Source organism: Triticum aestivum, chromosome 5D (assembly GCF_018294505.1).
Source record: "Triticum aestivum cultivar Chinese Spring chromosome 5D, IWGSC CS RefSeq v2.1, whole genome shotgun sequence".
Taxonomy (NCBI): domain Eukaryota; kingdom Viridiplantae; phylum Streptophyta; class Magnoliopsida; order Poales; family Poaceae; genus Triticum; species Triticum aestivum.
The window spans coordinates 411,831,641-411,853,616 of record NC_057808.1 but is presented as its reverse complement, the minus strand read 5'-3'; the positions used below and the strand labels follow the sequence as shown (position 1 = coordinate 411,853,616).

General features: G+C 46.8%; 2 protein-coding genes and 2 pseudogenes across 2 annotated transcripts; 3 read left to right on the top strand and 1 right to left on the bottom strand.

The window, feature by feature from the left end:
• Nucleotides 1–668: 668 nt before the first annotated feature.
• On the top strand, nucleotides 669–2,756 carry LOC123125195 (uncharacterized). The gene is made up of 2 exons (XM_044545724.1): nucleotides 669–1,966; nucleotides 2,197–2,756. Exons 1-2 carry the CDS (start codon nucleotides 719–721, stop codon nucleotides 2,545–2,547), a joined length of 1,599 nt encoding a protein of 532 aa, XP_044401659.1. The 5' UTR covers nucleotides 669–718; the 3' UTR covers nucleotides 2,548–2,756.
• A 1,443-nt stretch (nucleotides 2,757–4,199) lies between these two features.
• On the top strand, nucleotides 4,200–6,469 carry LOC123120759 (2-methylpropanoate--CoA ligase CCL4-like; annotated as a pseudogene).
• Nucleotides 6,470–10,906: 4,437 nt separating this feature from the next.
• LOC123120758 (dehydration-responsive element-binding protein 1G-like) lies at nucleotides 10,907–16,002 on the top strand (annotated as a pseudogene).
• Nucleotides 16,003–16,491: 489 nt separating this feature from the next.
• LOC123125194 (serine carboxypeptidase-like 15) lies at nucleotides 16,492–20,060 on the bottom strand. Its single transcript, XM_044545723.1, has 13 exons — nucleotides 19,734–20,060; nucleotides 19,498–19,643; nucleotides 18,943–19,019; nucleotides 18,740–18,862; nucleotides 18,552–18,654; nucleotides 18,427–18,464; nucleotides 17,954–18,058; nucleotides 17,719–17,790; nucleotides 17,461–17,631; nucleotides 17,309–17,380; nucleotides 16,978–17,210; nucleotides 16,837–16,882; nucleotides 16,492–16,761 (listed from the first exon to the last, which is right to left on the bottom strand). Exons 1-13 carry the CDS (start codon nucleotides 20,015–20,017, stop codon nucleotides 16,678–16,680), a joined length of 1,554 nt encoding a protein of 517 aa, XP_044401658.1. The 5' UTR covers nucleotides 20,018–20,060; the 3' UTR covers nucleotides 16,492–16,677.
• Nucleotides 20,061–21,976: the final 1,916 nt, after the last annotated feature.

Here is a 21,976-nt window from a genome sequence, read left to right as displayed (position 1 = left end):
TAAATGATGTTCTTCAACTAGCATAAACTATTTCAATGACACAATATATGTGTGTCTGGATCCAGAAAAAACTCTTGGCTCCAGTCAATCTATATTAATGTTAATTAATGAATATTCCTTGAAATAAGTTTACTAGATTTATTTAGTTTTAAAATTGGCTATCATTCCCTCTCGTCTGAAATGGTCTGTTTTAATTTTCACTGTTGATTTAATTAAAGAGGGTGTACTGAAGCGGAGCACATTCTATAAAGGTATTTTTTGGATTGCTTACCACATGGAAAAAAAGTATTTATTAAAAATAATCCTTATGTTAAATACAATAGTCAATTCCTTGTATTAATAGATTTGTATCATAAGAAGATTTTTTTGACAGATAAAATTGTAAATCTAGGTATTGCACACCTAAGTCCTACGTCATTGGATTTATGCTAAGATTCGTCCAAGCATTTTTTTTGCCTTTTATCTTTTTTTTTCTAACTTGATCGTGTTACTTAGATGTGCAATAATTATGGCACATGTAGACAGACCCATAGTAAATTTGAATTGAGACCTATTCCAAGACGGATTTAAACTTACCTTCTACTCCGAGTTTGTATCCTATACGTACTCGACCTCGAGGCTAATAATCAATACAACATATTTATCTCGTTTTGCACACATATCTGAAATTCTAGATACAAACAAGCGGGCAAGTTGGGGCTAGGAGCACGCGCTCGCCATGAAGAAGCGCCTGGCAAACGGGACAATAAAGTGCGATTCGCCGGGAGTCTATCGGCTTGGTGGCCTTCCCGACGACGTGCTCGGGCGCATCCTCGGCTTCCTACCCACCCCGCTGGCCGTGCGCGCGACCCAGCTATCGCGGCGTTGGCGGCGGCTGTGGCCGGCGCACGTGCTCGCCCTCAACCTATCCGTCCAGGACTGCAAGAACCGTGGCGTGGGGGTCAGGTTCCCCGACCTCTGCGCGCGTGCCCTCGCGCGGTTCCCGATCTTCTCCATCCCCTCCATCTCCCTCGAGTTTTGCACGCGCGACCAAATCGGAGTCGGCAAGGCCAAAGCATGGTACGCCGAGGCCATGGAGCGCGCAGCGGGGTCCGTGAGCGTCACGGTGCTACGGGGGGCATTCCCGCTGGCGCTCCCGCGGTTCACGCAGGCGGCGGCCCTGTCCCTGACGCTGACCCACAGAATCGATCTGGAGCTCCCGGCGGCCGGGGACGATCCGGTGCGCTTCGGCAGGCTGACGGAGCTGGTCCTCGCCACGATGCGGCTGCCCGCCGACTCGCCTCCGTTGCACGAGTTCCTGTCGTCGTCCTGCCCGCGGCTGCGGAGGCTGCGCCTGTGCTGCGTGAGAGGCGGCGAGGCCGTGCGCGCGCTGGTCCTCCGCTCCGACGCCCTCGAGGCGCTCGACCTCAACAATGTGGACGGCATGGCGAGGCTGGACGTGGCGGCCCCCAACCTGCGGTCGCTGAGCGTGCGCTCCTGCTTCCGTTTCCCAAGGAGCGGCGACCAAGACACCGAGGTGGTTGTCTCGGCGCCGAGGATGGAGTCCGTCTGCTGGTACCGCAGCTACCCGAGGCGGCTCAGCACCCCCGACGGCAGCCTGGCGCGCGTCCGCCGGCTCTCCGGCCTCAAGCTCGCGACGCTGGGCCGGAGCGACAGCTTCGACTTCCCTTACACGATGCAGCTGCTGCAGGCCTGCTCCCTCACCACCGAGCACCTGGAGCTGGACCTGGTGCTGCCGGACGAGATGACCCTCGACAACTGGCTAGGCCCGGAGGAGCGGGGCTCGCCTGCGTGCGAGGACCTGATGAGACACGTCCCGCCATTGCCCCGTGTCACCGTGCTCTCGCTCAAGGTTCGGTGGGGGATTGGTGGCGACGTCGGGCCGTGCCTGGCCTCCCTCCTGTCGCGTGTCCCGAGCGTGGCAACGATTCACGTGGGACCAGCCCCGTACTGTCTCACCGTCTTGGTACGTGCGTGCGCGCGCGCATGAACCCTTTTTTGTTTTTTGCGATGGATGAACATGTTGTTTTGAAGATATTGCTTTTTATTTATTTATTGTCAAAATCCCTTGAAACTGAAATTTCCACTGAGGACTTTCGCCGCTAGCAAGTAAAGGAGTATTTATATTATAAAATTTAATGTGGTATATGTCATATGTGCATGATTTGTGATATTCTTTTCATCTCGTGTAAGCAGGGGGGCGCAGTCGTACCGCGAGGAGAGTGCCGGTGGGGTCGTTGCGTGGACGAAAGGAGTAGCGGTGGCCAGCTGGGCTCTCTCCGAGAGATCGTTGTCCACGGGCTCAGGGGAACGGACGGCGAGGAGTGCAGCCTCGTCGAGGTTCTGCTTGGGACCGTGCCGCCGTCGATCGAGAGGATATCTCTCAGGTTTCACGACGCTACAGCCGCGTCGGTCGTCGACGAGATCGCAGCCGAGTTGCGAGCACACTTCCCTACGGCGACTGCTGGGTGTTGGACCAGGGCGGCTTGCTCGACCACGCTCGAATGGACCAAACGCAAGCTCACTCCACGAGAACGGAAGGGATAAGACATGACCGAATTTTGAAGGCGTGCGTTGCGGAGGCATAATCAAAAATTGTTAGCTGATACCACTTCATAGGCAAAAGGTGGTCCCATTTTTTGATGAGATATAGGAGACTTTGTCGACCCGACTACACAGAACGATAGGCGGTTTTTTTGTTTTTTTTAAACGACAGACAATTTTTTTTACATACGATAGACAGTTATGGTTATTGACAGGGGCGACCCAGAATTCGGCAGGGCCCCGTGCTGGGCCATGGAAATGGGTTTTGGGCTATTACTTTCTTTGAATTTTTTTCTAGATTTTAAAGAGCATATATATTGTAGTTTTGGGCCGAAGCACCAGACTAAAGCCCAGGCTGTCCTGGGTGCAGGTGTTGAAAACATGGTCAACCTAAACACGAAGATCAATATCTACATGCAACCAATTCGCAAAATTTTGAGATAAACAAAACAAACTGTGGACAAAATATGAAATTTTTGTTTAACATAGTGGGATTCCAATAACGCGTAGTACATGAGGCCTTGCCCTGTGGCGGACCAACACCTTGACCCATGGGGGTGCCAACCTTTATACCCATATAAAAAAGATGTCATGTTTAGCATTTTAATCCTATAATACGCATAGATTAGACAAACTAGTAGTAGGTCTTATAGAGGAAAAAAAATATGGTAAATCCTTCCCCTTAGCCGGCCGCATAGATTAGACAAACTACTAGTAGGTCTATAGAGGAAAAAAAGTATATGGTAAATCCTTCCCCTTAGCCGGCCGATCCGTGCTGGACATCCACCAGACGCGCTGCTGTTAGATCAGATCGATCACATGGTTGCCTCCTTCTCTCTTGGTCCCACACCCTCTCTCCCTATCTGGAAACATCCACAAGCAACAGTGCATACTTGTCCTCAAGGATTGATTTTCAAATCCATCCCCAACCATATGACCGAGATAGCCTTGTCAAGGAAGGATTCGAAGAATCTTTATTCAGCGTCATCATCGTCACCGCCGAAGCTAAGACGATGAACAGCCTAAAAACCTAGATTACGAGAGAATAAAAATGATCCACGCGCGTCAATCAGGCGACCCCCTCATCACCGATGACCGAGGTCGCTACCGGAGGACGACGCTAGAAGATTGGCCTCCTAGCGGCAGCTAGGGTTCCAACCGCCAGGACAAGAGGAAAAACGAGCAGAATCCGCCATTGGTCTTGCCAACTCTTATGACTGTGACAAAGAGTAGCACACGAAAAGTCAATCAAACAAAAATACAAATTGAAAATATTAGAGATTGTCCAACACCACAAGCAAGCATGCTTTGTCTTTTTTGCAAAGAGAGGGCGATATCTAAAATTTAATTCACGAATAATGTCTACATTTTTACAAACACAGACGCTTATACACTCATCGCCATTAATGCTACTCATCTAACCATAGGTTGATTCGCTACATTTTATTGTGTTGTTTCCTGGAGATAGAGAAGTCGACTTCATATCATCTGTCATTTTGTCAGCTGATTGATCACGTTACGGTCAAAAGTTAGGTTATGATATGACCAACACAGTCATCGAAAAATTGAGACGATACGCAACATGTATTCACGTTTTTTCATATCAAAAATTGTTGGCTAACACGTTTTTTCTGTTTCAGCCCGTGAATTAGCATATGCTGCGTGCCTGCAGTATATACAGGTCGTATCCTGCTGCATCACTCATCAGTTCATCAGAGAAACGCAGCTCTCCTTGCTCAGTAGTTGCCCTCATCTTCCCCACTAACAGAAGGTGAGCTCTGTCGCGAAGTCGTCCCGTACGATGGAAAGCCAGGCCACCTTCTCGTCCGGACCTGGCGACTCGACGGCCATGACTAAGAGCATCTCCAACGGACGCACAAAAATTCCGCGCCCAATAAATGTTATAGCGCGTCACTGTAGCACTTTTAATGCGTTGGGACCAACTTTACTTTAGCAGACGCCCAAAAACGCGCGCCCAAAAAACAGACAGTGCAAATTGTGAAGCGCGCGCAATCTGGCGCCCCAAATATGCTACGCGGGATAGCGTTTTTCAGCGCGCCCAAAAACTTTTAGCGCTACAGCTTCTGCTGGAGCTGTCCGGCGCCCAAAAAACAAACTTTTAGTGCGCGGAGCTTTTTTGGGCGCCTGTTGAAGATGCTCTAAGCTCGGACCGAACCCGGCTAACTCCTGCCCACTGACGCCGCTAGGATTCCTAGAGCTTGCGGCCACCGCGTACCGCGACTGCCCCTCCGTCATCTACCACGACACCGTCTACACCTGGAGCCAGACCTTCCGCCGCTGCCTCCGCCTCGCCTCTGCCCTCGCCTCCATCGGGATCGCCCACCGCGATGTCGTAAGCAGCTTAACACGGCGCGCAGTTGCAGGAAGTTAACTGACATAATAAGTTGAACTAACATGAGCTGGTTAATTATCTTACGAACTGAACTAGGTGTCCGTGCTGCTGCCGAACGTGCCGGCCATGTACGAGATGCAGTTCGGCGTGCCCATGAGCGGCGCCGTCCTGAACAACATCAACACGCGCCTCGACGCGCGCACCGTGTCCGTCCTCCTCCACCACTCCGGCTCGAAGCTCGTCCTCGTCGACCCGGCGTCGCTCCAGCTCCCCGAGGATGCGCTCCGGCTCCTGCCGCCGGAGCACTCTGCCCCCCGCGTCGTCGTCGCCGACGACCCCCATGAGAAGGAGCTCCTTCCCGCCCCCGCGACGGCGTTGACGTACGAGAGGCTGCTTGAGAAAGGCGACCCGGATTTCGCGTGGGTCCGGCCGGCGAACGAGTGGGAGCCGATGATCCTGAACTACACCTCTGGTACGACGTCGGCGCCCAAGGGGGTGTTGCACTGCCACCGCGGCATCTTCTTGATAACCCTCGACTCGCTCGTGGACTGGGGGATGCCGGCGCGGCCGACGTACCTGTGGACGCTGCCCATGTTCCACGTCAACGGCTGGAGCTTTCCATGGGGGATGGCCGTGGTGGGCGGCACCAACGTCTGCCTTCGCCGGGTGGACGCCGCAGATGTCTACGCCGCCATCTCTCGCCACGGGGTGACGCACCTGTGCGGCGCGCCGGTCGTGCTCAACATGCTGGCCAATGCACCCGAGGCCGTGCGGAAGACGCTGCCCGGCAACGTGGAGATACTCACGGGCGGCGCACCGCCGCCCGCTGCCGTGCTGCACCGCACCGAGGCCATCGGCTTCAAAGTCAGGCACGGGTACGGACTATGCGAGACGGCGGGACTGGCGACGTCGTGCGTCTGGAACGCGGAGTGGGACAAGCTGCCCGCCACGGAGCGCGCACGGTTCAAAGCAAGGCAGGGCGTGCGCACGCCGGCTACAGCCGAGGTGGACGTCGTCGACGAGAAGACCGGCCGCAGCATGCCCCGTGATGGCTCCACGGTAGGCGAGGTCGTGATCCGAGGAGGGTGCGTCATGCTGGGGTACTTCAACGACGAGGCGGCGACAGGGGCGGCGATCCGGGAGACGGCTGGTTCTACACGGGGGACGTCGGGGTGATGCACCCGGACGGCTACCTGGAGATACGCGACCGCTCCAAGGACGTGATCATAAGCGGCGGGGAGAACATCAGCAGCGTGGAGGTGGAGTCCGTGCTGTACGTACGGCCATCCGGCCGAGAACGAGGCGGCCGTGGTGGCGCGCCCCGACGAGTTCTGGGGGGAGACGCCTTGCGCGTTCGTGAGCCTCAAGTGGGGCAATGGTAGGGGCGAGCTGACGGAGGCCGAGCTCGTGGCGTGGAGCCGGGAGCGCATGCCGCGCTACATGGTGCCCAAGACCGTCGTGTTCCGGGACGAGCTGCCCAAGACGTCCACGGGCAAGATCCAGAAGTACGTGCTCCGGAACATCGCAAAGGAGATGGGGCCCACCAGCAGGGGCGTTAGCAGCAAGATGTAGGGGCTATGCATGCATCCATCCCGGGATCAACAGTCCGGCATGCATGGCCTGCCCTCAAGCGCTAGGGATCAGACTACTGATCCCTTGCTCCCATCAGACCAGTCGTTCACCGTAGGATTAGCGAAATCCCAGTAAAAGGGTGTTCAGTCGAAGATAGGAGGATTCCTTTGATCCATACCGTCATCTGACGGACTTCCTGCTGACTTCGTCAATTGCTCTTTATCGCTTAATAGAAGGGAAATTTCATGAGATAGATGAAAAAATGAATATCAATCGAGAAAAAGCTTAAACATCACGACACTCATCCGATTTTTTTTTTAGAATCATCATCAAGCTTTATTAATCATCCTACACCTGGGATTTCATCGGATATTACATGCAGAATACAGTCAGGCGGATTGCTAGGCCAAAAACCACAAAGTTCCTTACTAACTCCTTCTCTAGCTAACAAGTGAGCTCCTTGGTTCCCTGATCTTCTAACCCAGGAAGCTTTAAAACGTTCAAGAGTCCTTCCCAGCATCTTGATTTTGCCTGGTCATTCAACATGGCCGCCACTCCCTTGCTGTCGACTTCAACGTGCACCCTGGTAGCTCCAGCATGGATCGCCAGCTGCAACGCCTTGCGGCAAGCAAGTATCTCGGCCACCTCGGGATCAGACACATCCCGGAATACGTAGCAGGCGCCCCCTCTAAACGCTCCGACATGGTCTCGAAGAACCACTCCTCCACCTCCACGATCCTGCAGCTTAGACAAAGCTCCGTCTGAGTTTGCCTTGAGCCACCCTTGCTCCGGCGGACTCCATCTTACAGCCGGTGCTGCAGAGGAGCACCTCGGTTGCTTTGCATGAATGGCGGTCCATTCTATGATATGCTGATAAACATTCTCTGCAACCACCCTGGGATCCGCAATCTTTTTTCCATCCCTCGCTTCGTTCCTTGCGAGCCAAAGACCATACGCAGCCTGAACCATTAACTCCCGCTCCTGGTCGCCGGCATCAGCAAACCATCCCAGCAGCCATGAGGCAAGCTCTCCATGGGGTCCATCAGACACCGGCGGGATCGCCACCGGAACCCCTTTCTCCGAACTTAAAACCTTCCAGAACATGGCTGAATGCGGACACGCCCAGAAGCGATGCAGGACTGTTTCTTCCCTGCCGCAAACCGTGCAAAAGATCCCTGGTTTGATTTTCCTCCTGTGTAACTCAGCACCAACGGCCAATCCATTTTTTATAAAGTTCCCAGGAGCGTTGGTGTTCCAAAGCGCAAGCCAGCTTTTGTGTCTATACACCGATGTCGAGGACTCCGGCCGTCCGGTTTTGGTCCTTTTAAGCGACATACATAGGTGATATGCTGATCGGACGCTGAACTGCCCCGACTTAGTGAAATTCCACGCCAAATAGTCGCTGCTACCCAGTCCTCCAATAGCGATCTGCTTGATATCATGTGCGTCATCAGCTGAGAACATAGCATCCACCTTGGCATGATCCCAAGCAGAACCATCGGGACTAAGTAGGTCGCTGACATGTGTGATTCCATGGATAAAATGCTTCCCAAGAGGTTTCAAACTCCCTGCCCTCGGAATCCAATTTTCGTGGTGTATGTTAATGTTCGAACCGTCACCTACACGCCAAACAACTCCCTCTCTTAGTAGTTCCCTCCTAATTAAATGCTTCCCAGTAACCGCTCCCGTATATAGCAAGTCCTTCCGCTAATCTCTCCTAACTCTGTGCTTCTTGCCGTCAATTCCCTTGTGTTGTTTCATTCCCAAACAGGGTAACGTGATGCATGGCATTGGGCATCCACCATAAACTAATATTTGCTTCCCATGCAACAAATATTTGTTTCGACCTTTTCTGATGATTTTCTAAGCAGCAAATGTATGTTTCTATTCACCAACAAATTTATGCTTCCATTCACCCAAGTGTTATTTCCGTCATGAAAGAAAGTTGTTCGACTAATATAAATTTATGTTGCATGAAATATGTTGCTTCGAAAGCATTGCATCTTGTTTTATTGATTAAAAAATTGCTTCCAACTAAATAGTATAGGTTATTTTTATCAAGTATAAAAATAGTTCCACCTTTTCAGAAGCATCACTCTTTTGCCTCTGGTGACTAGAGAATTGCTTCCAATCAAATGGTAGTTTGCTTCCATCAAAGAGAAAAATAATTCCACCTTTTCAGAAGCATCGATCGACTAGAGAATTGCTTCCAAACAAAAAGTAGCATTTTGTTTGCATCACTAGTGAAAAATAGGTACACTGCCGCAATAACATATGCTTCAAAGGAATTACGGAGTTGCCCCCAAAGAAGAACAAACTACTACTGACAATTCCTTTTGCAACCAAAAACAAGCACAATACATACACGATTATTTTCACTCTAGCCTAGCAGCATCATAGCAATGTCATGGAAGAGCTCCACATATATTGCTAGTTCGTCGCCAACAAGGAATCCGCCCGATAAATAGTGGCGCCCCATCCCGGCCGTAGCGCTCTAGACATCCTTGGCATATGCGAAAAACAAAGAAGCACGGCTACAATTTTGTGCTGAAAAAATGTACATATAACAGAAAAATAAATTAGCCATACTGAAGTACAGTCAGGAGTGGTTAAAATAAAATAATCGACTAAAAGAAACAAAACTGATGGTTTTTGAAGCACCAATGAGTACCAACATGTTTGTAAAATAAAAGAAGCAGCATACACTTGTACTTCTTTTAGTAAAATTTCACCACCACAGAAGCATATGTGAGAAATATAAGTAGGAAGCAATTGAAGCAAAACTTGAGTACAGTAGAATATATGTGAAAAATAAATGTGAAGTATTGAAGCAAAATTTCACCACACATAACGATATGTAAGAATTTCACTGCACAAGCAAAGCAGCTACAACGAACAGGGGATGTACTACCATATGGGAGAATGAAGTTTTTCTATGTTTATAAATAAGAGAAACATTAGAATGAAGGATTTTGTAGAAGCAGGCGATGAAGCTTTATGCAAAAACCTTAGAAACAATATAAATGGCCAACCATATATGACTATGTGCATCTGTCTATGTAGTGGATGGGGGTGTTGCCCTCCGTTTTGAAAGAAAAAGTAGATATAAGATGTTTACTACTCCATCTGTAATGTTGTTAAGTATTTTCTCTGTAAACAAATATAAGAGTGTTTAGATCATTACTTTAGTGATCTAAATGCTCTGATATTTATTTACGGAGGGAGTACAGATTATACATGCACAATATTAGATCAATGGATGGAATTAAACCTTGAGCGGCGAGACAGCAAGTGTTTGTAAGTGATACTAGATCTACTAGCTAGCTCAATCATGCCAGCCACCTTAATTGGAAATAAAATAAAAGGAGATATAATCATAATGACTGCTCTCTCTCTCTCTCTCTCTCTCTCTCTCTCTCTCTCTCTCTAATGGAAGTTTTTGTTATTTTTTTGTCATGCATGAAGATGATATATAGAACCATGCACGAAAGGATTCGGCTTCTTCTGGCATTTGTATGTTTGAAGACGCGTACAACCAAAATAAACCTGCTGGATATCGTTGTAGCTGCAAATTGTTTAGTGAGTCCCAATGCAAGAGTTAAGATTATAAGAAGATAACGCCAGTTGTGTTACTTTATCTGCTGGCGACCACTACCTGCTAGGAATCGTACGAGAAAGAGTGTATAGAAAGCGTTGCTGCTAGAAATCGTACGAGAAAGAATTATATATAGAAAGCGTAAACTATGTGAGCCTATGCATGTACCGGTTCATTGTATGCACACCTGTACAGGCACCAGCTACTATTAATGTAAGCTTGGTTTGTTGATACATGAGGCGACACGGAAACTTGTTTATCTCTCTCGTCTCTGTCTGCATCCCATGGACCCATGCATGAAAGATGCAGCAGCAGTAATGATAGATCCGGGTGTGTGCTTGCACCAATGGCTTCGCCGTTCGCCAATCTGGGCGGGTTTTCTTTTCAACTCACCTTTTAATTTTCATCCACTCCATGCATATGTGCACATGCATTGCGTAGTACGTTCAGCGTAGATGCATGCACCCTCCATATGCGCTTCATGTGCTAGCTTCAGGAGCCAGCCTGCTAATTTGGGTTAGATTGCATACTACTTATACCTGCTGTCTATACGTATTTAGGATTAGGAAAAGGTATTCACCTGATGACGCCCGGCTGCGTTGTCGTATCCAGCCGCCCTACGTCATTCGCATCTGTGCAATCCTATTCGTCCATACTAGCTAGATCGGTCCAGCATGCAATACAAGGCCCGTGTAGCTGATGGATGGACAAGTTGATCTATAGATTACAGTTGTGTCATTACAAGTCAAAGCTTGTCTGCCCCGTGTACGTAGCTGCGTTTGTTCGCTCAACGCTGGCTATATATAGAGAGATATACGGATTGTCTCGTAGACTCGACGTATATGCTGCTGGTGGTCTTAACTCTTATTATCTCCGCCTCGTTAGATTTAGCTTAATTATACATGGAGCTACCTACAGGTGATCACTCCTACCACCACGGCTACTCTATTTCTTTCTCCTCCGGTAGACCACAGTGCACACATCATCAGCGTGCTCCTCAAGCTCGAGCTCGTGCTGACATGGAGGTCGACCACCAGCGGTTGTCGTTCCTCATGGAAGCCACCTCCATCACCAGCAACGACGGGTCACCTCCCGCCTCTGCAGGAGACGCCGGCGACCACAGTGCAGGCTGCGAGTTCATGGGGACGCCTGTCGCGTGGCCGGCGTTGGAACCCCAGGGGAGCTCCAGTGGTTCACGCAGTGCGCCGGACTCGCCGCTCATCGGGGTGCGGAAGCGGCCGTGGGGCAAGTACGCCGCCGAGATCCGGGATTCCACCCGCAACGGCGCCCGTGTTTGGCTTGGCACTTTCGACACTCCGCATGCCGCCGCGCTCGCCTACGACCAGGCCGCCTTCTCCGTGCGCGGCCCGGCCGCCGTGCTCAACTTCCCTGTCAAGGTTGTGCAGGAGTCGCTGCGAGCGCTCGGCATCGGCGGGGCCGCCGCCGCGGGGGACTCGCCTGCTCTGGCGCTCAAGCGCCGGCACTGCATCCGGAAGAGAAATCCCAAGAACAAGAGGAGGACGGGCTCGGCGACGGCGGCATCGGGGGCCGACGCTGCATCGTCATTGTCAACGTGCGTGCTGGAGCTGGAGGACCTTGGAGCCGACTACCTGGAGGAGCTGCTCACCTTGTCCGATCTGTGAGCCACCGCACCACCGCTCTCATCCTATATGTATGTGATAGTCCGTCGTGGTGAACCGAGCCGACAGCTCCTGCCGTTTCTTTTCATGAGAGGGACACCGTGTCATGCAGAGGTAGCGGCGAGCTATCGCATCCGGCCGTTTTACATTGCTGCGGTGTCCACCATCGACATCCATGTTTGTAAATGATGAGAACAGTGCGTCGCTCTGTTGGTTAGCTTTGCGGGAGCACAGGCAACCATTGTTTTCAATTTCAGTTTCAACAAAATTTCAGCACCAACTGAAATCACTGAAATTCAGTGAAATTCAGTTATTTCAGTTTGCATTTCAGCCAAAAGGCCGAAATATTCATTTGAATTTAATTAAATATTTGAATTTTTCAAAAAATATTTTGAAAAACATTTGATTTCCTGTGGACTACTGAATTTGCTGAAATATTTTGACTGAAACGTAATATTTCAGTGTCCACTGAAATTAATGAATTCAGTGAATTTCAGTGAAACCTCACTGAAAGTGAAAACCATGCAGTCAACCCACCCCGGTTCGAGTCTCTCTCGGCTCTGCCGCGGGTGCTTAGAGATTTTCTTGCCCAGTCCCTGACTCCTTGTTGGTCTCGTTTTTTTATGTTTGTAAATGATGGCCCATTTATGTTGTTTACTTAAACCACGCCATGCAACATCATTCTAAGTTGCGTGTGTCTTCGGATCATTCTTGGGCGATGATGATTTATAAACTGTAATGGCTTTGCTGAATTTTTTTGTAAAGGGCTTAATCAAAGTAAATACTATATAGTTTAGAAGGACTATTTTGGGGGACTCCTTAGAATTTTGGAATCACATTAAAGAGGCTTGTGATGATGTGATATTGACTAATCAAAATGCTTCTATTAGGTGGACACGAACTAAAAGTGGTGTTTACTCTTAAGTGGTGTTATAGGCTTTTTGAAGATGGGGTTAAATACGCACACAAGTTCTTATGGAAAGTTAAGATGCCACCTAGAGTTAAAGTTTTCATGTGAATGGTTCTTAGAACCAATATTTTAACCAAGGATAATTTGGCTAGAAGAGGGTGTGCGAAGGTGTGAAATACCGTCAGATCCCTCGGTAGGGGTCCAAGCGCCGATGAAAGTCTTAGATCGGAGATCACACGAGGGTTTTACCCAAATTCGGGCTTCCGAAGAGTAATACCCAACATCCTACTTGCTTTGATTATTCATGGTGAAGTGATACCTCGTGCCACGAGTTACAATTGTGTATGATGTTGCTACCGAGAGTTTTTATCTGAGAATAGATCTTCGTGAAGGTTCCCTGGCCTCCCCTTATATAGAAGGTGGAGGCCTAAGGTGTACAAGGAGGTAGATGCAATCTCATCTGCCGCTGCCCTTGTCTTGGAGGGAAAGAAGGTCTCGGACGCCATCCTAGGGTTTCTCCTTCACCTTCGGCCTTATGGGCCCTTGGTTTGTCGAGAGGTCGGGCTCTTGTGGATGAGCCACCCACGGTATATGACACCGTCAGCGTGGACTAGAGATCAGAAATGTCCCTACTGTGGAAAGGATGAATCTATTAATCACCTATTTTTGAAGTGTCTGTTTCTGAATTGCTTTGGAATATCATGAAATGTGCTTTTAACCTGCATGATATACCTGGCACACCTTTGGATCCTAAAGTTTGATAAAATTGAGAAAACCTTGGTTATGGTTTGTGTTTTTGCTATTTTCTGGACTGTTTGGAAATTGAGAAATAGTATCATATTTGATGATGACAAGGTGATTGGTCGTTGTACTCTTCTTAATCTAATTATCAAATTGTTGTATGATTGATTTTTTTTTTGTAGATAAACCCAGAAAGACAAAGAACAATGAAGGGGGCATAAGAATGGTTGAGCTGATTGCCAATGAGGTCTTTAAGGCACCGCATGGGTGGAGGTTTTGAACTAGCGGGATCATGGCTGGTAAAATGTCATTTCCCCTGCCCAGGATGTTGTTGAAGACTTCATTTGCTGCTAATACCCGTCCTGTTTTCTCATTTGCTGCTAATACCCGTCCTTTTTTATCATTTGCAGCAGTGTGAAAACTTAGGATATTAAACCTATGGTTTTATATTCAACTCCTAGAGATTTGACTTTTTTGGAATTCAGAGAATTTTATTCAACAAAAACGATCCTGGGGCAGTCAGCCATCAGCCTTGTGACCACGAAGGAAGGTGCCAAGCTCAGCCAACCTTCGGTAACCATCAGCGGAGAAGCATGCTTTGCGCAGAGATGGGCCAGTTGATTGGCTGATCTGTAAACATGCTGGATTACAAAAAGATGAAAAAAATGTAGCTAGTTCTCCAATTTCATGAAGGATCGATGCCACAACCGACAAGGAGTTGCGACGAGAATTCCATTGATTGACAAGTTCTTGACAATCTCTCTCCAATATCACATGTGGAAAGCCTCGGAGTTGAGCAAAGATCACGCCTTCTCGCAGAGCCAACGCCTCAATGATGAACGGGTCTATTACTCCTTCTAGAGGTTTGTTCAATGCTCCAAGAGAGGTGGACAGCGACCTTGCCACTCACCAACGCCAGCTTTGATTGCATCAAAGTTTAGAGCGGCATCCGTGTTGATTTTAACACACCCTTTTGTTGGAGGGTGCCATCCATACCCTGGTAAAAAAAATTGCATGCTGATCAGGGATGTCAAGCAGTGCTAAATCCTCTCTAATGCGCCTAACCTAGAACACTGGATCAATCTGCTGCTCATCGTGTGTCAAGTGATTTCTGGAGAGCCAGATCGCCCACATAATGGTGATCAACTTCGCAAGCTCAGCATCATTGAACCAGTACTCACATAGGATATCACGAGACCAAGTAACAGCATAGAGTCGAGGCATCCGTACGTCCAACAACTAACATATGCTTCAGCCCAGAATCTCTTGGCATATGAGCAATGCAATAGCGCATGCATCAAGTCCTCCTCCATAGCAAAACACACCCGGCAAGTGTTGGATTCTTTTATGTGGCAGTGTTGTAAAGAACATTCATCAGGTAAAATGCCTCTCACAACCCGCCGCCAAAATACCCTCACTTTAGGCATCACCATGAGATGTATTGGTATGCTGGGGTAGTGGTCATCTGATGGCTTATCCCCTTGTAGTCTTTGGTAGCTTGTGTGAAGTCTTCTCATCATGCCTCCTTAATTAGGTCATGCGTCATTGTTATATTTTATGTTAGTTCTGGTAGATTAACAAACAATGTGGTTTCAATTAATGGAAATCGGAGAGGGGCCTCTCTTTATTTAAAAAAATCAAAACAACATGTTGGAATCATTAGTACATTTTTAATAGATTTAATCCAGATTATTATCATGACAATTGTGCTAGCAATATTAATCACGAGTTGTAGCTAGTCATGCAAGTACGACACACAACATATAGCTAACACATCTATGAAATTCACATGCATAACAAAGTGCATGAACTGATAAGGGAATGATCAGAACAACTGCCCATCGAAATGACTGTGGTGGCATAGTTGTTGCAGGTGTCAGCCATGGTGATGAAGCTGGCATAGTTAAGGTAGTATAAGTACTTAACGATCGCGTGGAGATATTAACCTTGGCGTACGTGTTGCTACCGAACGTGCCGGCCATGTACGAGATGCAGTTCGGCGTGCCGATGAGCTGCGCCATCCTGAACAACGTCAACATGCGCCTCGACACGCGCACAGTGTCCGTCCTCCTCCACCACTCCTGCTCGAAGCTCGTTTTCAACTTAAAACACAGTTTTTCAGTAATGCTCGCTCTCCATCATTTTTTCTTCTTTGGACCTCTTTCAACTCAAGATCCAAGATCCAGTTTCTTCATGGAGTATAACAAGTTTAGCTCATCTAAAATTGCACAGTCAACCTCCTTAAATATATCATTCCGCAAAATATTGTACTTGCCGTTGGAAAAAGTCAACCAGCACACATGTTAGTCAAGATTCTCAACGGATATGAGATTATCTTATTAGATGGGTAATACATCACGTTAACCAACTCAAAATTCTACTCTTTAAAGTAGAGAATTGTAATTATTATTTTCTTTCTAATAGACTTTGGATTAGTCATGTACTATATTCTATTGATATAATATCTCAAATAGTGTACATTTACGTATTACATTTGGCAAAATTAACTACATAATAATGTGGCTAACATTAATAATGACAAAAATACTTGTAGAAAATTAAGATAATATTTTAATGGGAAGTGAAGCCGATTATTTTTCATTTTAAAGCACTACACCTCGAAATTTTGGTAAAACTAAATTTCCCTCTAAATTATGAAAGAAAGAGAAATCACATGACTTAAAATTATTTTGTCTTAATAGTGATATCTAGGTATATGTATATGGTCGTGTCTATGTATCCTTAGTTATCTTTGTCGAGATATCCTTTTTTTTGTTACAACTTTGTCGAGATATCTAGAGTGCACATTTACTAGATACTTATTTGTGAAATACTTTCGGTGATTGTACGAGAGACAGGACTTAGACGAATCTACCTCACCAAGGATAAATTATTGATGACTCGTTGTCCCCATAATGAGCGCGGGGTGAGAGGAATATTATTATTAATGCAATGATATGTTTTATTACTTAATACATGTGGGATGCAAATGGATTACAGTCGTTGGATGGAGTCTTATCTACGGAGGCAGATAGATATCAGTCGATCTATAGGTTTTTGTTTGTACTGCTATATAATATCATCATAAAGGGGGTGTACCGAAGCACACCCACCAACGTTTTTCTGCCTTTTTTTCTTTCCACCAGCGAACATTCCCTCATTTTGTTATTTTTCCATACATTGATACATTGAACAGAACAATAATTTGCATCTGCGAATCAAGCTTTAACAACTATTGCTATAGCTCCAAGGCACAACTAACACAATGCAATTACAGTGTGATGGACATAGCAACCACCACCGGATGCTGCAATGTACACCATCAAAGAGGCTCACCAGAAAGCCACCTTCCAAACATAGCAAGGCATTGCTTTGGCATGTACTCCGGAGCAGTATGTCCACCGCCCTATTTCGCAAACAAAAATATTACTATTATACATTTATTATTTGCTGTAGCAAAGAGAACACATCGAGGGCCTACCTTGACAGTTGCGAAGGTAAGGTTATTCGAGTAAGACCTTGTATATCTGCACATGAGGAAAAACCGCTTGTGAGCAACCATCAGAACAAATCTCGTCCTATTCAGTTGCAACACCCATATGACTGGCAAATCAGTCCTCACCCTGCAACTTGTGCATCGACATACCACGGTCTCCACTCATCCACAACGGAGAAGTTGAGAGACTTGATCCAGGCCTGCGTGCCGATGGAAGGTACAATCATGTCATGATCGCCGCTGTAGATCAGGCTCCTGTAGCCTCTGGTGGTCACATCCAGATGGTGCTCCACCGAACTGAAAATATCGTTGGTGTACCGTATATCGAAGTTGCATCTTAGCCATGAAGGAACCGTTCCCTGCAATGTATTTAGAATATGATGATCAACCACACCAAACATGCATAAAGCAGCAACTGAGTGTCCAACACAGACAGCTTCATTCAGTCGTCAATTACCTTGTGGATACCAAGAGCCTCTCTGACAGTGTCATTGTTTGCCCATGTCATGGACATCGCATATTCCGCCGTCTGCAATGAAATATGAAGTACTCTCAGATAAGAAAACATTGTGCTGCAAAGTTGGAAGCACTGTTTGATTTGTTACTAACTCTACACTCTGTAGAAATCTCAGACAGCTGAAGCCCGGCCCTGGCAGTGTAGTCCTCCTGCAGCTGGAGCATCTCTCGTGCGCTTGAATTCAGTTTCAGATTGCATGGACGCGGGCTCGCGAAAGCGCACAGGGGCTCCAGGATGTGGTTTGGGCATATGTCCTTGACACACTTGACAAAAATACAACTTGGCTGATACTGACTCACTAAATGGCAGAAATGAAAGGCAAAACTTCGCTTTGCAAAAGAATTGGATACCTCGTCGATGGCAGCGTGACTTTCTGTGCACTCCTGGCTGAATTCCCATGCACTGCAGCTCTCCTTGTAAGCCTGGAAATAATCAAGACACGAAATAGTAATAAAGTAAACTGCAAAGACAAACATAAAGGTACAACCTTTTTGCGGTAGATTTTCTATAAAAAACTGACTTAATAGATGAGGGGTCACGCATGGATGCAAGTAGCAAGTTCTCTTTCAAAAAAAAAGATGGTACCTGGTACATTTCGTCAGATATGAGACCTTTTCCGTGTGCAAATGGAATTTTAGCTGGATTATCATAGTACCAATAAGCTGTGACTGGATTCCCCACAAGGTAGCCCTGGTCATAATATGCCAAATTAGCAGGGAAGAAAGAAACTAATCAAAAAAAATTTAGGGAACTACGGTGCGCAAATGCCGCCAGAACCATTGCCAATTTGAGAGGAAAAAAGTTCAAACTAATCTAACTTTGTTTTGAGGAAACTACGGCTGGCAATTGCTGGCCTGAGCCATTTCAAAATTGAGACGAAAATAGTTCAAAATAGTCTAGCTTTCTTAGGAACTACAGTGGGCAAATGCCGGCCTGGACCATCTCCAAATTGAGAGAAAAAGTTCAAACTAATCCAAATTTGAAAATTGTGTACTACAGGCGGGCCAGAAAAAAAACCATATACATAACATGGTAGTTGCACTCTATTGGCTTCAAACCTTTAGACTGAGAGCTGATCCGCTGCCATCTTCTATCCCTAGGAGAAGTTATACATCCAGTTGTTCAGACAAGAAAATGAAATATGTATGGAGGAGAGAAGAACTTGTGCATGTATAAAAGTTACCTTTAGCTATTCCAAGGGTGATGCCTGGCACAGTAATACCACAGTAGGAATCACCGGCAACGTAAAAAGGATTTGACAAGAACTCTGGGTGCTCATCAAACCACTGCAACACGTACATGCAAGAACAATAAGCATTTGCAATTAATTAGTACTAGTGGTGGTTGGGTGATTTGAGGAGGAAGTGGGACCTTTCTGATGAAGATGACAATTTGGGTGACGACTTGGGTATCGCTTGATTTGTATCCTTGCTCTGTTTTGGAGTATGAGAAGCCGGTTCCAACGGGGGAATCGATGAAGATGATATTGCTCACCTGGGGGACAGAGGGATCCATGTTCGACTCAGAATCATGAAAATGGTAAGAATGAAAAAGGATCTGGGATTGAAACCTGCCTTGGTCCATGAGTCTGGTTTGTAGAGCAACTTAGGAAAGCCGTTGACGTCGGTGCGACGGTCGAAACTCAGAGGGCCTGCACGTACTTGATTGTTGAGACCTTAATATATTAAAGGTGTATGCATGTTTTGCGCAATTTTTGGCTAGTGCTACATGAGTACATTGTCTTTGCAAAATGTTCAACTCTCCATCAAAAAGTAGTACAAGTAGATTTGCTTCGAGACATGTAGAAGATAGTGCATACCCAGTGCTCCCATCACTCAAATGCTCCCATGCTACCATCTTCCAAAAGAAAATTATTTTTGAAACATTCAAATTTAGTTTTTAGAAATTTGGAGCATGGGAGCATTTAAAGTGCGGGAGCACGTGATATTTTCCGCGCAGAAGGCATGCGGACAAAGCCACACCGAATAGTAGTAGTTGCAGTTGTCGTGGATACATAGGAAAGTTTGATTGAGATATATACAGATGCACGGTCCCAAAAAATGGAAGAGAAAAAGAAGACGCATGGAGACGAACCGATGGTTCTGGAGCTGAAGAGTTCGGTTACCTACCGATCTCATAGACAAGGCCGGAGAAGGCGGAGCACCCTGGCCCACCAGTCAGCCAGATCATGACGGGGTCCTGCGCCGGGTCCCTCTCCGACCGGATGAAGTAGTAGAAGAGGCGGACGCCATTGCTCTCGTCCACCTCGACATACCTGCGACGTGATGCGATACATGCAAGTCACACGAGAGATAAATCAATCACTTTGTCAAGTGGAGAAAGCCAGAGGTAAGGTAGTACGTACCCCGTTTGGAGCTGGAAGGGGAGGGGGCCGTCGAAGCCAGGGAGGTGGGTGATAATCTTGCTCTGCTGCTGAGGGGAGCTGAAGCTGGAGCTGGAGGAAGAGGACGACGACGACAAGGAAGCGGCAGAGGGTAGAAGAACGATGAGGAAGAGGCAGACGGAGGCAACGAGGGCGCTGCGTCTGTCGTCTCGTCTCCTCCTCCTCGTCGTCATCGTGAATATCCTTACTGTCGTCTCTCCCTCTCGCGCGTGCTTTGTAGTATCCTTCCGCGGCTGCCTCGCCATTTGTATCTAGTCCCGCGGAGGCTTCGCAGACTCACAAGGGAAACGGAAGGAAGAAGAAAGAACAAGGAACTAGACGAAGATAAAGAAAGAACCAAAATGCTACACCTACCTACAACAATTGCCTACGGGCCTCTCCAACCTCAGCTGCCTGATTTTTACTGGGTGGGCCCCTTTCCCTTCCTTTTCCAATCAATTCCTGCCACATCAGCTTAAACGGTAAGTAAGAACTGCCCGTAGACGTAGCTTTGCTCGAGAGGGACGGACGTACATGCTGATGGCCGGGATTTCTACAGCTGGTTTACGTATGATCGATGATGTTTTTTCAAACATACGGGCGGGCGGTCAAGAGTTGTGTTAATCGTACAAAAGTTGATACCGATACCGTCTTGTGAAATTTAGTCTAGATTCATCGTGAAGTACTTTATATGATCTGTACCTAGCTAGTTCCCAGATTATCGTATTTTTATCGAAATAAATTTCGAAACCTCGTGTATGCTATTTTTATTCTTAGCTAATACTCCCTCCATTCCAATAAATAAGGTGTGCATGCATTTCAAAATTAAACATTGACCATAAATTAGGCTAACTAAGGGTGGTTAATTATATGTGAAAGAGATTATACGTACCATTGAATTTGTATTCGAAAGAAGTTATTAATGATAGTGAATCAACATGTGGTTGAATGGTTAGAGGGACAGTGGTATCTTTAGCCCACCGGGGTTCACGTCCTAGACTTACATTGGTTCTCGCATTCTCCTGAATTTATTTCAGGCTTTCGATGATGTTTGTTCCCCTTGATTGTGAGGCCTTTATGGCGACTTCGTAAAATCTCAAAATGTTAATGCCGGCTCAGTCTCTCGGAGGTACTCATAGGGATAGGGTGTACTTGCGTGCATTCATAGAGGTGAGTGTATGTGAGCGATTTTGATTGTACTTCGTTGAAAAAAGCTTATGCGTAACGTTGGATTTGTATTCTATAGAAGTTACTAATGATGTGATTTTTAAGTCACATAAAATATGTACTATTAAGAGGACAGGCCTAGCGCAGTGGTGAAGTCCTCCCCACTTATGCCAAAAGGTCCTGGGTTCAAACCAGCCTCTCTGCATTACACTTTGCAGGGGTAAGACTAGGTTCTTAATCCCTCCTCAGACCCCACTTTGTGTGGGAGCTTCTATGCACTGAGTCTGTCATTTATAAAATATGTACTATTAATCTAATTTATGGTAAAAGTTGAATTTTGAAATTCTTCATGCCTTGAAGAGAAGAAATAAGAGTAAAGGTCCATATTAGAATGTACTCCCTCTAAAGAAATATAAGAGCTGTCTATCTATTATATAATACTAGAAGTACGTACAGTACCGATCAAAATAGAATAATAGCTAGAAATCCTACATTAATTAGGAATATTTAACCATTAATCTGATGGTCCATTAAAAAATAGCCATTAGTTTTATGTAATCATCCTACATCTCTCATCCCCACGTCCTTCAAATTTCACGTACTCAACATCTACCCGGTTGTCAAAGTAGAATTGGGCAGATCACCCGATAGGGTATCCCGACTAGGTGAATAAATTGAAGGGGAAACAAGAGACCGGAATATCATACTCCTGCTCGTGTTTCTACTGCAATAGGGTGTACAAAGTACAAGGTACAATCAAGGGATTTGTCGGGGATATATCCCGCGGTATGACCCGGCCGGAATTGGCGACTCATTAGTAACCCGGCGGGCGGGTCAGATGGACAACAAGGCTTAAAGCCCAGAAGGCCGGCTCATGTTATGATGGGCCGGATTAAGAGGAAAGGGATGACGAATATTTCCTTTACAAGGAAACAAGACCCGGACTTGTAATTAACTTGTAAGAGAAGATAGACTAGTCCTAGTCCTACTAGGACTCTACATGTAAGCCGCCCTTTCAACTTATATAAGGAGGGGCAGGGCTTCCCAAAAAGGGACAA

Excerpts from the sequence above, each read along its gene's own strand:
- LOC123125195 (XM_044545724.1), top strand. The coding sequence starts at position 719 with ATGAAGAAGCGCCTGGCAAACGGGACAATAAAGTGCGATTCGCCGGGA. Across the intron at positions 1,967-2,196 it reads CGTACTGTCTCACCGTCTTG|GGGGGCGCAGTCGTACCGCG; the intron begins GTACGTGCGTGC and ends TCGTGTAAGCAG.
- LOC123125194 (XM_044545723.1), bottom strand. The coding sequence starts at position 20,017 with ATGGCGAGGCAGCCGCGGAAGGATACTACAAAGCACGCGCGAGAGGGA. Across the intron at positions 19,644-19,733 it reads CCCTTCCAGCTCCAAACGGG|GTATGTCGAGGTGGACGAGA; the intron begins GTACGTACTACC and ends ATCACGTCGCAG. Across the intron at positions 17,632-17,718 it reads GTCACGCTGCCATCGACGAG|TGTGTCAAGGACATATGCCC; the intron begins GTATCCAATTCT and ends ATTTTTGTCAAG.